We start from the raw sequence: 16,339 nt of genomic DNA, 5'->3' as shown, positions 1-16,339 counted from the left end.
GCGAGCCGAGGGCGGAGGCGCATGTGCGGGGGCGGGCGCCGGCCGAGTGTGGGTGTAGCTTGGGGGCTGAGCGGAGTGGGGCGTAGCGCGGCGCGGGGGCGCCGGCGCGAAGCGCGCGCATGGTGGGCCCCGTGCGGGTGGGGCCCAGCCATAGAAGAGGAAAGTTTTTTTTTTTCCTCTTTTTTTTCGTATATAGAAAAAAAATTATAATTTTTTAAAATTTTAATCTACTTTGTTAATTTTTATTATAAAATTTAAAATATATAAATAATAATTAAATAGTTTAGTCTGTTACTAACTTGGTATTAAATATAAATGTAAATTTTATAATATTAAGAATTCATATATAAATGATACAATTAAAAATAAAAAAAATAATTTTATATTTTACGAAAATTAGTTACGGGAATCACATAAAATATACCAATTAAAATATTAATACGCAATGCAAGCAAGATTTCTCTTTTTATTTCATTAAGTAATGGGGGACTATCATGCCTACTAAAAATTTTGGATGTGCTCATTGCACCATTTATCCCATAAACAGGTGGCCATATTTGGAATAATTAGTATGGATAATTTTATTTGCAACCGTCAAAAGATTAGAAATATCATAAATAACTTTACAAAATTAGTAATATCAAAACAAACAAAAGAGAACAAGATGAGAAAATATTTAATAAAGTTAAATAATTATTTCAAAATAGCTTATTATTGAGAGAGTTCCTTATATTTTCTATATTAGGGGAAATAGCTGCATTTATTTAAAATTGTTCCGTAACTTGTTTGTAACATTCCATAATTATTCTAAAATTGATTTTTGTAAATAATTTTAAATATTAAATTTTAAAATAACTACCCACAGTATCGCGATTCCCTTAACTAGTATTTTATTATTGTGGGTCTTTCAACTTAGCCAAATTAGTCCATGTGTGTACGTAAACGCACCCCAATGAAACCAAAAAAATATATAAAGAGCTCCTCGTAGAATAAGATTGAACGAGGAGGGGTTTGATGCTGTTCATCAAACTAATGCTTCAGTTTATTTTCTTCCTCTTTTTTTTTGTGCTTTTCAAATGGATAATCTTTTTTTTTTGAAATGAAGCAATTGGTTTGATAGTCTCAATTTAGAGTGATTGGATGAACTCTATAAAATAACACACTATACAATCGATTTTCTTTCCAAATTAAGCTTTTAACAGATTTTATTTTCCGCTTATCTTACTATGGCTTGAATTTGCTTAAGGTTTTCTTGAACTTGTGCCAGGTGAGACCGTAAAAATCATATCTTAATCGAACTAGTGCAATTCGTACAACTCATCTTCTACGAAACTTACCTGAACTATCGACCATTTTGAATCGCCTACCAACCTTTCAAAATTTTTTCAAAATTTTGTTTTTACTACCCAATCCTTTCATTTATTAAATTTGAATCAGTCAAGTACACTTTGACTTCAAAATTTAAGCTAATTACTTATTTTAATAAATTTATAATTATGAAAATTATATAAAGCATAATACTAAATCCGTGAAGATAAATAATGTATTCAAAAATTTTAAAGTTAAAGTGCCGTTAATTGATTCAAATCAAATAAATTGAAAGATTAGATAATAAAATCAAAACTCTGAAAGATTGGATAGCCAATTCAAGATAGTCTATAGATCGTGGCGGAGGTTAACAGAGAATTCTTCAACACCAAATAAATAAGAGAAACNAAATTTTTAGCCCAACTTTTTAAAATATTTTAGCTTATTTATAAAAGAGGCCCATAGGCCCATTTATATTTAGAATTTTTTATTTTCACTCATGGCCCATAGGCCCATGAAATAAGTACTCTTTCTATTCCTAAGTTCTAACCCTAATTAGCATTTTTCCTATCATTTTCACACAGTCGCACACACACATGACACGCCCACCTCTCTCTCTCTTTCTCTCTCTCTTTCTCTCTCTCTCTTAGGTTCGCACAAGCACCGCACACACAACCGCCTCCCTCTTTCTCTATCTCTATGTCTCTCACAACCCTAACCCACAAGGCCACAACCCTAACCCTAAGCCCCCTGTGTCCGGAGAGGGAGGGAAATTGTAGCAAGCGCGGCGACCATGTCGATGTCGAAGGGGTCGAAGATGCTGCAATTCATCAACTACCGCATGCGCGTGACGATCCAGGACGGGCGACAGCTAGTGGGCAAGTCCATGGCCTTCCACCGGCACATGAACCTCGTGCTCGACGACTGCGAGGAGTTCTGGAGGCTGCCCCTCGTGAAGGGCTTGAAGAAGGCCGGCAAGGAGCGTGAGGAGCTAACGCGCCGAATACGAGCCGGCTCGATTAAGTTTCGAGCCGATCACGAGCCAGAGTTTTTGAGCTCGTCACGAGCTCGAGCCGAACACGAGCCGGCCTTGAAGACGACGAGCCGAGCTCGAGCTGGCTCCAGCTCGCTCGAGCTCGTCTCGTTTACAGCCCTACTGCTGGTAAGGCTTGGGATCGCGGCAAAGCCAACGCATGTTAGCTAGATCATTCATTAGTTGGTCTAGCGGGTACTTTTTTGTATAAATATGAGCCATGTAATATTTGGATAACTATGGTTATAAACTCGAGAGTTGTAATCGTATTAATTTTAATTTAGAGATTAATTACTCTGATATTTTATTATACTGATATTATATATGTATTACACAGGTTGGTGGATGGTTTCGTTTTGTTCGGCGAGACTATTACACGTGACTGAGCCAAAATGTTATAACCGGATTAAGAGTTTTAGCCCTATTATATCTTATATATAGAACTATTTAGAGTCTTATATTCTTCCAACCCTTTAAACCCTAATGTCTTCACCCTAATGTCTTCATCAGGCTCAAACTTGCAATTACTAGGCGACGTGAGACTCATTTTATAACAGTTTCCTCACGGTATAACCTGGTTCAGTCGAGACTCATCTCACACTTCCGACTGATAATTGACTCTGATACCAAATGTGACGGCCCACTTTCCATTGGTCACCCATCCTAGGACTACTCGAGTCCTAACACGCTTAACTCTATTAACTTTCTCTTAACCTCTTGGGGCTAGATACCACCCAAAATATTATAGCTGGGTTAAAAATTTTAGCATTATTATATGTTACATATAAGACCATATGGGATCTCACAATTTGGCTGGACACAAAGCGTGACAAGAGCTTTATTACAAAAATTCTTACAATTATGGTCTGATTTGCTAAAGAATTAATTTAAAGTGTGAAGTAAATCTAAAATAAAACTTAATTTCAAAGATTCTATAAAGATATATTATTCCTCAATAATTGCACGCGCTGGCGCTGGCACGGACGCGAGCCGAGGGCAGAGGCGCGGGCGAGGGCGCGGGGTGCGAGCGGGCGCTGGTGGGCGTGGGCTGGCGCTGGCGCCGACGCGAGCCGAGGGCGGAGNCTAAAATCCGTCAGTGCCATTGGTTCCAGAATAGCTGAACCGGTCGAAACGAGTTATTGGACTGATATGAACGGAGTCCGATACGCACCAGAAGCCAACTCTACTCCGTGGCTTCTCCGGAAAACCGGAGTTACTATTCACTTAAGTGAAAACTAAAAATCGCGTATCTTCTCCATTTTAGCTCAGTTTCTCCTGAAACTTGACGAGTGCTTATGTAATTAAATTACACACATAAACATCATCAACAGAGAGTTTAGTTGCACTGTCAAAAATCTCAGTCCTTACAGTCAAGTATATGAATCTGTTTGGATGTGCTGATTGCACCATTTACCCCTTAAACAGGTGGCCGTATTTGGAATAATTAGTATGAATAATTTCATTTGCAACCGTCAAATGATTAGAAATATCATAAATAACTTTACAAAATTAGTTATATTAAAACAAACAAAAGAGAACAAGATGAGAAAATATTTAATAAAGTTAAATAATTATTTCAAAATAGCTTATTATTGAGAGAGTTTCTTATATTTTCTATATTAGGGGAAATAGCTGCATTTATTTAAAATTGTTCCGTAACTTGTTTGTAACATTCCATAATTATTCTAAAATTGATTTTTGTAAATAATTTTAAAAATTAAATTTTAAAATAACTACCCGTAGCATCACGTAGGTCCCTTAACTATTATTTTATTATTGTGGGTCTTTCAACTGAGCCAAATTAGTCCATGTGTGTACGTAGACGCACCCCAATGAAACCAAAAAAATATATAAAGAGCTCCTCGTAGAAAAAGATTGAACGAGGAGGGGTTTGATGCTGTTCATCAAACTAATGCTTCAGTTTATTTTCTTCTTTTTTTTTTCTTCTTTTCAAATGGATAATCTTTAAATCAATGAAATGAAGCAATTGGTTTGATAGTCTCGATTTAGAGTGATTGGATGAACTCTGTAAAATAACACACTATACAATCGATTTTCTTTCCAAATTAAGCTTTTAACAGATTTTATTTTCTGCTTATCTTACTATGGCGTGAATTTGCTTAAGGTTTTCTTGAACTTGTGCCAGGTGAGACCGTAAAAATCATATCTTAATAGAACTAGTGTAATTCGTACAACTCATCTTCTAATTTTTGGGTTAATTATACCCAACTATATATATTTTAAGGTTACACTATAATTTATCGGTAAACTCGTACGAAACTTACCTGAACTATCGACCATTTTGAATCGCCTACCAACCTTTCAAAATGTTTTCAAAATTTTGTTTTTACTACCCAATCCTTTCATTTATTAAATTTGAATCAGTCAAGTACACTTTGACTTCAAAATTTAAGCTAATTACTTATTTTAATAAATTTATAATTATGAAAATTATATAAAGCATAATACTAAATCCGTGAAGATAAATAATGTATTCAAAAATTTTAAAGTTAAAGTGCCGTTAATTGATTCAAATCAAATAAATTGAAAGATTAGATAATAAAATCAAAACTCTGAAAGATTGGATAGCCAATTCAAGATAGTCTATAGATCGTGGCGGAGGTTAACAGAGAATTCTTCAACACCAAATAAATAAGAGAAACATAAAAAATAGTAAAAAAAAAAATGAAGAAATGATGATTATCTTTTTATCTTAATATCTTTCTTCTGTATTTGTAAGGAAAGAAGAGTAGCATATAAAGGGAAGAGGGAGTCAAACTACGTTCTTTCCCGTTAGGCGAAAGAAATAGAACCCATGTTCCCTCCCGTTTGGCATAAAAAACGGAACAGAAGAAAATCCTATTAGGTGTTTTCTTTCGCACCAAGAAAAGTAATAAATAAATAAATAAAATAAATAAATAATATAATTAATAATTAATAAAAATAAATAATATTAAATAAAATAAATTTGATGTTCAAATTTTGAGTTTTTCTCTAACAGTCCAAGGGTGGGGAACTTGAGCTCTATGTTAGTACAAAAGATATACAATTATCATATGGTTATAGCTTTCCAATTTCATATCTATATCTATACCTATACATTAATTCCCAAAAAAAAAAATACCACGTGGCTGTGTTTCCTTCACTTTTAGGCTTCATATTGCGAAACCAACCCTTCTAATTAATAGTTCACCCACCTTAACCTAACCCTTCGCTTTTCCTCCGTACATAATGTTTAATTAATGGTCCACTCACCTTAACCCAACCCTTTGCCTTTCCTCCACACATAACATTTAATTAATGGTCCCCCCATCTTAACCCTAATCTAAAACCATAAATCATAGAATCCCACGAATAGCCTCCTTCTCTCCTTCTCTACTTTCTCTTCCTCCTCCATGAGCTCTGAGGTCAAGATCGAGCACGTTCTGTGGATGGAATATAAGTTTGCACGCTGCTTTGCCGAGCTTGGCTCTACCATCTTCATCAAATCGAGACTTCCTCCAAATTTCAGGAGTTATTTTAAAAGATTTACATATTCTTTATGTTGTAGTGTTGAAATTTCTTAGGTAGCTTTATTTAGTTTTTTCAAGTTCTTTTTAGTTGCATGGTATTCAAATTGATGTGTTTGTTGTGTTAAAATTTTATTATTTTTTCTTTTTTTATTCTTTGTTCTTTATATTTTTTTTCGAAAATAAAATTCTATATTATATTTACTGTATTAGATTGTGTTAGGTTGTATATCTTTTTGTTTCTTAAATATTTATTATATAATTTTTCATATGCTTACTTTTTTTCCGCTTCCATGACTATTTTTATTAACTAATATAAGAATGTTTACAAAATTAGATTGATATATGATCTAAAAAGATCTTCATTTTTTTGAAGGGGTATCATAGCTTATATAGAAAATGAAGGGATAAATATATAACTTATACAAAAAAGTTTTAACCCTTTGATTGTTTTGATTTGATTTATAAAATGTTAATTTTTATTAAATTTTTTATCTAAATCTCTCCCAAATAGTATGTTGCTTTTCGGCTCAATAGGTTGCATACTTATTATTTTTCTATGAACATTTTGTTACTAATCAGCTTCAGCAAATTAATATACTTTTGCAAGAAACTAATATGTTTACACTATTTTTTATTTTTAAAATAATAGCAAACTTCTGATATATTAGTTAGATATTAAATTTATTTTAATAGTATCTATCCGCCGCAACGCGCGGGTTACTACACTAGTTCTGCTACAATTCAACAACTACCAAGAAAATAACAAAAAATTGGAATAGCCTCAGCAAACAAGAAATCAAAACTGGGCAAAAACTTCGGCTTGATTAACGCAACCAGAAGTCAAGTATGAATCTGTTTTATTCTAACTTTTTCCAAGCAAGAAATGCAACAAAACTTCTCTTATTCTTATTCTCAATGATGAAAACTTGGTCTAAACACAAGATTCACCAAGCAATCACATATTAGTATTCCATACACAGTATTCGAGTTTGAGATATATTTATATTTAATAGCACAACAGGTGCAGTTGCAACAAGCAGTTCACACAAATTGGAAAGCCAAACGATTTGCCAACTTACAAATCTGCAGAGATAATCACTCACCTTTCCACGAAGATAGATGAGGAGTCTCTGAGTTCCTCCATGTACTCATTCCACTAGGATATCTATCGCCCTTCACAGCCGCGGCATACGATTCAAGTTCGGCCATTTCCTGCGGCGTGAGTTTCACCGATAGAGCTCCAACGTTCTGGTTGAAGTTCTCGATCTTGGTGGTGCCCGGTATAGGGCATACGTCGCTCCCCTGATGGTGAACCCAGGCGAGCGCCAGCTGCGACGGGGTGCATCCTTTCCTCGCAGCCATCTCGTTCACACGCTCGAATATGAGAGCGTTGGTTTCAAGATTCTCAGGTTGAAATCTTGGATTAGTCTGCAATAAGCACTCTGCACTTTTTACTAACAGATGGACACAGTCTAATAAAATGTACCATTTGAGAAACAAGAACTTAAAGTGTGACACCCCGACTTCCCAGAAGGTCACTCATTCTTAGGACTACTCCCGTCCTAATACGCTTAACTTTCTTAACCTCTTTGGCCTAATTACCATCCAAAATGTTTAAGCCGGGTTAAGAGTTTTTAGCTCTCTTATATCTTATGTATAGGGCTACTTGAGATCTCACATAAAGGCATTTCATGATTATTTAATTAGCAATTCATGGGTCGAAAATCGAGAAAAGAGTTATACGATGGAAGTTAGTGGAAGCAGAAAAAAATTAAGAAAGCAAATATTGGTAAAATCTTGTGAACAAATATTATATATGCCCATCACCAATTACTTATTTCTATGGAATATATATACTACACTAGTTAGTAGCCTATGAATAAGCTTAATTACAACAAAATATCTCTATGCTCCAACTTGTGTGAGAAAATATATACCTTACGAAAATCCCGCTCTGACAGACTTTCGAGTATCTTAGGCCCACTGGAAAAGAACCCCCTACCAAGTGGACTGTATGCAACAATTCCAATTCCAAGCTCTCTGGAAATCTCGAAAATACGGTAACAGTTACAAAACTAGCATATCTTGTCTCGAATGTTATTTATGAGAAATAAGCTCACAAATTAATATAAAGCGCACCTGCAAGTAGGAATTATATCTTCTTCCGCATCTCTCGTCCATAGCGACCACTCCAACTGAACAGCGGTTATTGGGTGGACTGCATGTGCCCTCCTGATAGTTGATGCAGACGCCTCAGAGAGTCCGATGTATTTTATTTTCCCTTCTTCAACTAGCTTCTTTAGTTCCCCCATCTAGTGGTAGGAAAAAGTATGTGTTTTTTCAGTATAGGCATAGTTAAGGAAATAGGCCGAAGGCCAAATATTTAACCAGCATCATTACATCAAAGAACTTTAAAACAAGGGTTAATTTCATACAGGTCCCTGCAAATATAGTGAATTACAAATATATCCCTATAAAGTTCAACTTTCATATGTTATCTATGCAAAAGTTCTAATATTTTCAAGTATGTCCCTCTGGTTGTTACCGTTGGAGAACTGTTTATATTTAAACACCAAATAAGTGAAATGTCAATTTTGTCATCACAAATATATCCCTCTAAAATCCACAATAGTATAATATAAGAGGGTAAAAATGTCTAAGTTATATCATAAACTAATCAGGGTTAAGTATTTAACATATGATTAACTAAATCTTTCTACCGAATTCTAACGGCAGGGATATATTTGAAAATATTAGAACTTTTACAGAAACAATATATAAAAGTTGAATTTTGTAGGAATATACTTGCAATTCACTATATTTGCAGGGACTCGTATGAAATTAACCCTTAACACAAAAATGATCACAAAACCTAAAAGAGATTGAAGAACAATATTAAGATAAGGTGTGTAGAGTCATGATTGAGATTTGTGTTGTTTGCATAACTGTGTATTTGATATCTTGCTCAGATGTTGTTTCCACTAAAATATTACCATTCACAATGAGCTTGATAGTATAGGGTGTTCTAAGAATTAATAGGGTAATTTAAAAGTTCATTTAGTAAAGATAATTTCAAATACCGTCGTTAGCAAGATCTACCCTAACTAAAAAGCTTCTACTGTTGTGGGCCATTACTTGGAAATAATCCATCACAAATTCAACTATAAATTATTTAGTTTATAAATAATTTAGTTTAAAAACTAATTATTCAATTTTCAAATAATTTTGAAGTTCTTTTAACTTTTTCATCTTTTTGAATAAATTTCTAAGTTTCTAGTTTTTTCTTTCATAAAAATCTACCAAACATTCTTTTTTAGTCTAGGAATATATTATTAACACTTGTACATACATCTAACCCCTTTTGTTCCTAGATTTAGCTTCGTAAACATCATTACACATCAAAAATTCAAAAGGTAAGACTATAATAAAAGATAAGAAAACTAGCAGAAAACCTTAAATTCTACTGAAAAAATGCTCAGCAGGGATTTTTTTCGGAAGAAAAACTTTAAAAAGTATTAATATAAAAAAGATGAAAAGTTTGGAACATTTTCTAAATTGGCTTAAAAGTCAAAGACCTACATAGAAATTTCCCAAAAAAGTTTAGTAAGTCGCAAGCTCCCCGCGAACCTCAAGAAAATTGCATGACATACATATAAAAGCACACAAAGCATCTATCTATATATTTGGAATGATACCAATCAGAAACATGGATCCCACTTCCATAAACATGTTCTACTACCTGTGGATTTCTCACCTAACACCCAAAATACTCCACCCAACAACCTTCCCAAATATTATACTCCAAGCCAAGAAAATATGTATAGTACGAACATGCATCTTTGTAGCATTTCTAATGTTTTGTAAACTCACCGTGACCTCGATGGGCACGCGAGTGTCGACCCGATGCTGATAGTAGAGGTCGATGCAGTCGACGCCGAGCCGCTGCAAGCTCGCATCGCATGCGGCCCGCACGTACGCAGGATCACCGCAGATATCCCTCACCCCGTTGCTGTATCGGATCCCGAACTTGGTGGCCAGCTCCACCTTCTGCCTCATTCCGTCTTCCAGAGCCTGTGAAGCATTTCATCAAACACTTGATATGCATCAGAAAATAAGCCCAATTCCAATTTTTCCTTGAGGAAGGTAAAAATGTACTGGGACTCCCTCAACAACTAAAGGCTATTTTGAAATAGGCCCCCTCAAAAATTTGATTGACACTTTTTAAGTTAACCTGATTAATTTATATTATTATCTTGTTAGATTATCTCAAATTTACTTGCTAAAAATATAACTAAAACTATTAAATTTGATAAAATCATCAATATATTCAATAAAAATCTCCATTAAAATAGATCCCCTCAATTTACTTTCTTTTTTTTTTTGGCTTCTTAATAACTTCCCATCTTTTTAATTAAGTTTTTTTTCAAGTAAGCTAAGTTAAAAGTTTTGTTAAATTTAATGGCTATGCTAGCTACCAGCCGTCAATTGTTTCAATTTTATCTACTTCAAAAAAAAAAAAAAATTAAAATCACTTTATTAAACTAGATGGAATAATAAATTCCATATAGTCTCCAAGTTAATTGACTAAAATAACTCATATCAGAAATAAAACAAAATAAAAAAAAAAAAATCAGAAATGGCCTATAGTTGAGGGGCCACTCCTCCATGCATTTTGCTTTTACCATTCTTGAACTCCAAACAAGAACTACCTAGACTATACAGAGAGAGAAAAAACAAAAAAACAAACAGTGAACTTCACATTGCCTCGTGGTTTAGCTAATTTTTACTTTGTCATCCCATGAACTCGGTTTAGCTCACTTTCACTTTACCATCTTACGGTGCAAAAGTTGTGTCGGATCGTTGGCGCTAACCATTAATCTCAAAAGCTTCACTTAAAGCGTACAGATACAGCGCCCACGAGTCTCGTTTATGGCTCGGCCCATCCAGCCTTACACCATTTCGAACATAACTCAACCCAAATAAATCGAACGTAATTCGGCCCACTTGGCCTCCTGCCATAGGACAGAATGCTGGCTCATTTGAGCCAACGAGTTTGCACAATTTTACCTTCCAGTAGTTTAGCGCATTTTTCATTTTACTATTCTATAGTTATAAACTAAAATTTTATTTTACCATCCTATTTAACATAGAAGCATTTTTTTGGTAAAATAGGAATTAAGTCACAGAAAGTAAATGCGAAACTTTTTGAAATATGATAGATACCCTAAATAAAATATAATAATTTGAAATGGTCTATAGTAAAGGGGCCTCGCCTCCTCTACCATTCTTGAACCCCAAACAAGAAGGAACTAACTGGAGTAGATATGGGGAAAGATAAAGATAAAGAAGAAGAAGAAGAAGAGTTATTATTTTATGTGGACCTTGCCGAGGAGGATCTCGTTGGTGAAGGGGCCGTAGACGTCGGAGGTGTCGAGGAAGGTGACGCCGGAGCGGACGGCGTGGCGAATGAGGGCGACCATGTCGGCCTCCGGCTTGGGCGGCCCGTAGAACGCCGACATGCCCATGCAACCCAGCCCCTGCGCCGACACCTCCAGCCCCTGCGACCCCAGCCGCATCCGCCGCACCGCCGCTCCAGCCGAGCTCTCCGCCGCCATGGATCTACTTCTCTTTAGCTTGGTTTTTTTTTTTTTTTTTTTTTTTTTTTTTTTTTTTTTTTTTTTTTAATTTAGGTAGGGTGTTGTGAGAGTGGGGGTGCCTGCTTGGTTGTATATATATCTTCCATTAGAATGGTGTGGTCCCAATAAGGTTGAGTAAGTTATTAGTTTAATAATATAATCTAATGGATAAAAATGGTTAAAGGATTAAATCTAATGGCAGAAAATTTGATAGCACCAAATGCTTAATGCTATCGATTGTATCCCAGTCAGATTTTATATATATATATATACTAGTTGAACGTACGTACAACTGCACGTAATAATTATTTTAATTTAGTTTAAATTTATAAACATTTGTAAATCATATTTATTCAAAAATTTAGAATAAAATATTTTCTAAATTTATATGTTATATTTTATTAGAAAATATTTACAATATCAAATTTAAATTTTAATATAAAATAAATGTATAGATTTGATATCAAAAATTAAAAATTTAATTTAATTTACAATTTAAACTCAAATTTAAATTTTAATGTAAAATAAATAGATTAAGTGCTACTTTTTAACCGATTGAATGTACCAATTTATTTTTATTTTTAATATTTTTAACCAATTGATTATAACCGTTCGTAGAATTGAAGTTATAGATAGGTATAAATATTTTTTTTTTAACAAATTGATCATAATCGTTCGTTCTTATTTGAGATAATTTTTTACAAATTGATCATAAATTTGTACATTATATTTATTCAAAAATATGATTTACAAATTTATCAACAAATCTATCTTTCAAATTATTTCTATTGTAATCTATTGATAGTCCCAAAATTTTAAATTTTGAATTGAAATATAGATTTACAGTAGATATTATGACAAAAATTTGGATAAGCATAATTTTTTTTTTCTATTTTAGAGATAAAAAATTAAATAAATTTTTAATTAAAATATATATTCACAGTAGATATCTTTTAGCTGGCAAAAATTTGGATAAGTATATTTTTTTCTACTTTAGAAATAAATAGAAATTAAAAGTTTGTTTTATTACGTTATTTATTTTATTTTACGTAAGAAAAGAGGAATTAATATTTTTTTCCTGCCAGAAAATGGATCTGTCGACAGACCCAAATTTGAAATACGTACTTTTATATATAGTATAGATATATAGAGTTTAACTGGGCTACTATCGGTAGTACATTGCTCGGTTTACTACCGATTTGTTTTTATGATAGAGCTTCCAAATCGACGATCGACACCGTTGAACATGATCTAGACCATTTAAATTATCTAGAAATCAAATTTCATGATTTTTGGCATCACTAACTGAACGATCAAAGAGTTACAAAATCTATAATTTTAATGGCCGATATGGTGCGTTTGCTCGTTTAACAGTATAGAAGAGTTCAAATCAACTAAATTTTTGTTAAAAAATTCTTTAAACTATTTAAAATAAGATCTAGACTCAAGATCTCAAATATAAAAATTGTATCATCACTTTTTGAAGGATATTCATTTCCAGCCATCCATTTTTCTATTCACTTGATGGACAAGAGAACAGTATCGAAAATGTGTGAAATTTGATTTCCAGATAGTTTAAATAGTTTATGTCACGTCCCGAGACCGCCAATTTGGTCGGGTCGGGCCCACACACAGACTCCAAACGAACAGAACCTCCTCTGTTCGCTTAAGGCTCAGGAACAACAATTAAACATGTATAATGAAATACCCAGAAAAATTTTTAATATATATGGCTTACACGAAGGTAAGCAACCCCAACTAGTGAAAGTAACTAACTAAACCATTCACATATTGTGCCTTGATTACTTTAAATCAAATACAAAGTTTATCATTTGTTATACACATTCTTTAACATTTGCATTGTCATCTCTCAAATGAATAATTTACATTTCCTTTCATCAACTATAAACAGATGAAATGTACAAGATATAACTATACTTAATGGATGTCGCTATCTATTGCGAGCTGTCCCTGTCACGATCCTCGACCACCCCGCACGGACTAGAACCTGCATGGTTAGTGGAGTGAGAACTACTGAAAGTTCCCAGTGGGTTCGGCTGCCAACCTCGCCGACTCACCCACTAGGTTTATTCGGGCATATGTAGGCAAGAAAAGAAAGTAGATACTAACCAGCTATGACATGTAACTACTACAATACCTGTATAAAGCTGAAAGAGACAGTATATCACATATGGAATTCATGCATGCATACTACTAATAATCATTACCCAATCAAACTGGTTAACACTTGTTAACCCCAGACTCACAACCCAAAATCCCTCTAAATCGGGGGACTCGAACCACCCGAGGGACCGTCTACTGGACAAGTACGTTAGTCCTTGGGCAAGCACGTTAGTCCTTGGGCAAGTACGTTAGCCCATCATGTGACAACTCCGGAGTGCACTGCTTGGACGGAGCGACCACCGCCAAGCTCAAAACAGACTATGTGAGTATGATTCAATCCTCACTTAGAGGATATACTAACAATGCCACACTTTAACTAGCTCTTTATACTAGATTTACATGTCCAACTTTAGATGCTAATCAGTTCATCTAGTTCTAATGCCACGGATTATACAAGCTCATTGACTTCATTTAACATTCACAACACTGGGTGTCACTCATGCTTTCTATTCACAATGCCACTTTGTCAACTATCTTATAGTCCAACACAAGTTCATGCATCTATAGGGTTCTATATTTACTATTCACTGTTCACAAGTAATTGTGCTTCCAAGCATACAATTAGACCACATGTCATAATTAACCACATATTAAGCTCAACCCTATAATGTATGAATACTACTAAACATATACAATATATGTGGGTTCAAGAAAAGTGACATAAATATAATAGGTCATTCGATGACTTCGGAAAGCACCACCCTGCAGGGATGCCGAAATGCTAAAACCCACGTCTTTGAATGTATAAGCACCTAGCTCTCGCGACTCGATACAATAAAGCTAGAATGAAACGTTTCTTAATTAGCTCGTCGTAGATCCGTCAGAACATCAATTTGAACTTCCGAGCGCGTCCACTTTTCCTTCATAGAGGAATAAAAGGGATTAAACTTAAGTCATATGTGCATCTTTACAAACTTTACATTTGCACCCCCCCCCCCCCCCCCCAACTTGTATACACAATGCTAATATATACATACATATATCTTTCTATGAAATTCTCTAGGCAGTTTAGGGTTTAGGAAACTAGAGTAACTCATAACTAACCCCCTTTAGGGTAGTAAACATGAACCCTAATCGTTATAAGGTCATATTCCCTACCATAAGTTCCATTTTAATCCAAGCCATAGCTCACATGTCACTATATAACCTATAGTTTTTATAGGTCCATCTATAGCTTTTATAGGTTTACCCCTGACCACTTCAACCTTTAGAAGCTAATTGATCCATCATTCTCAATCAGATATTAAAGTCACTCCATCTCAAATTTTATCCCCAACAACTACTCATAATATATATATATACATACATGCATATATATAGCATAGAGCTAATTTCTACGAGGTTCAAGGCACTTATGGTCTTAGCACTTTAAAAATCCCTTGTTCACTGCTTCTACACAGTGAGGGACATCATTCTAACCAGGTTTAGGATTAATCCATCTCAGATTTTCATTCTTGTTCAGAAATTAATCTAACTTAACCCAGGTTTCATTCCGGCTAACCATTCATATGTATACACATATATACATACATAACATACAAGTTCTATAAGGCTTGTAATGCAATTTTCTTTTTGGGTTGCCACTAGCTTAAGTATCCATAGAACTTTAAACTAGCTTCCCTCAGCCACCATTAACTGAATTCTAATCATACATAATCATTTTTTTCACGTCAATTTAATGCTGAATCAACTGGTTCTCAGCTCCAACAGCAAGAATTCAAATGCTGAAATCTGCTCTACTGGGTCCCCTTTCAATTCGGGCGCCCAGAACATCAGCAACTTCACAATTTCTCTCTTTTTTCAGCTCAACCCCAATTTCAGCATTTTAATTTTCCTTCACAGCCACTCAGATTTTAACCCTTCCTCAGCTAATTCCCTGCTCTGCTTCCTCCTCAGCTCAAGACACCAAGAAACCCAATTCCATTAAGCTCTCTTTCCTTTGTATAGTTGCTAAATGTTCTACATCATAATACCAACTTTAATTACTTAGAAAATCTCTATTAGATTAACTAATCTAATTCTTAACTGAGAACTAATCTCTTACCTCAAATTCCAACCTCTCCTCTGCTGATTTCCTGCTCGGACACACCTCACAGCCCCAAAATATTAAATCTGCCAACTCTCTCCTTCAACCGAACTCCACCCACATAGAGAGAGAAAGAGAAGGAAAGATGTGAGAAGGAGGCTGTGGGAGGAGATGTCTGGTACGTGGGCAGCTGTGGGGAGTGGCTGGGAATAAGATAAGCTCAAAAAACTGCACTTTAACCCCTCAAAAGACTCAAAGTGTATTGCATCCCTGCAGGTTTACAATTCAGTCCCTGCACTAACAGCAGTTGGCAACAGCAGTTTTTCAGCCCCTTTTGCACGTCTAGCTCACTCCGAGTCCCTTCAAACACTTCCAAAACATACTAAACACTATGCCGAAGCTACTAATTAAGCTCGGAAGTAAGCTAACTTCATTTTGGCATTATCTTGATCAATTTGATCAAGATTAGCAACGTAACCAAAAATCCAACATATTACATCCAAGCATCTCCGAATTTACCATTAACTATCCTCGCACTTCCAAAATAATTCGGAGATAGTACAATTAACATTCATACCTCACTTTGATCGCGTAGGTCAAAGTTAACGTCATAATCCGAAAATCTCCTTTCAAGTTCATT

At 34.7% G+C, this 16,339-nt stretch overlaps 2 protein-coding genes and 1 long non-coding RNA gene across 3 annotated transcripts; 1 reads left to right on the top strand and 2 right to left on the bottom strand.

Moving 5' to 3' along the window:
* LOC109726756 (small nuclear ribonucleoprotein-associated protein B-like) lies at positions 2,108–2,512 on the top strand. The gene has a single exon (XM_020256544.1). It carries the CDS (start codon positions 2,108–2,110, stop codon positions 2,510–2,512), a length of 405 nt encoding a protein of 134 aa, XP_020112133.1.
* On the bottom strand, positions 6,738–11,518 carry LOC109726410 (probable aldo-keto reductase 2). Its single transcript, XM_020255985.1, has 5 exons — positions 11,235–11,518; positions 9,724–9,924; positions 7,993–8,165; positions 7,791–7,893; positions 6,738–7,281 (listed from the first exon to the last, which is right to left on the bottom strand). Exons 1-5 carry the CDS (start codon positions 11,466–11,468, stop codon positions 6,949–6,951), a joined length of 1,044 nt encoding a protein of 347 aa, XP_020111574.1. The 5' UTR covers positions 11,469–11,518; the 3' UTR covers positions 6,738–6,948.
* Positions 13,258–15,909, bottom strand: LOC109726411. Its single transcript, XR_002220513.1, has 2 exons — positions 15,718–15,909; positions 13,258–13,497 (listed from the first exon to the last, which is right to left on the bottom strand). It is a non-coding gene; the product is annotated as an uncharacterized LOC109726411 (long non-coding RNA).

Source organism: Ananas comosus, linkage group 21 (genome assembly GCF_001540865.1).
Source record: "Ananas comosus cultivar F153 linkage group 21, ASM154086v1, whole genome shotgun sequence".
NCBI classification, from domain to species: Eukaryota; Viridiplantae; Streptophyta; class Magnoliopsida; order Poales; family Bromeliaceae; genus Ananas; species Ananas comosus.
Note: the sequence above shows the minus strand (reverse complement) of the source record. Positions and strands in the feature narration are given on the sequence as shown.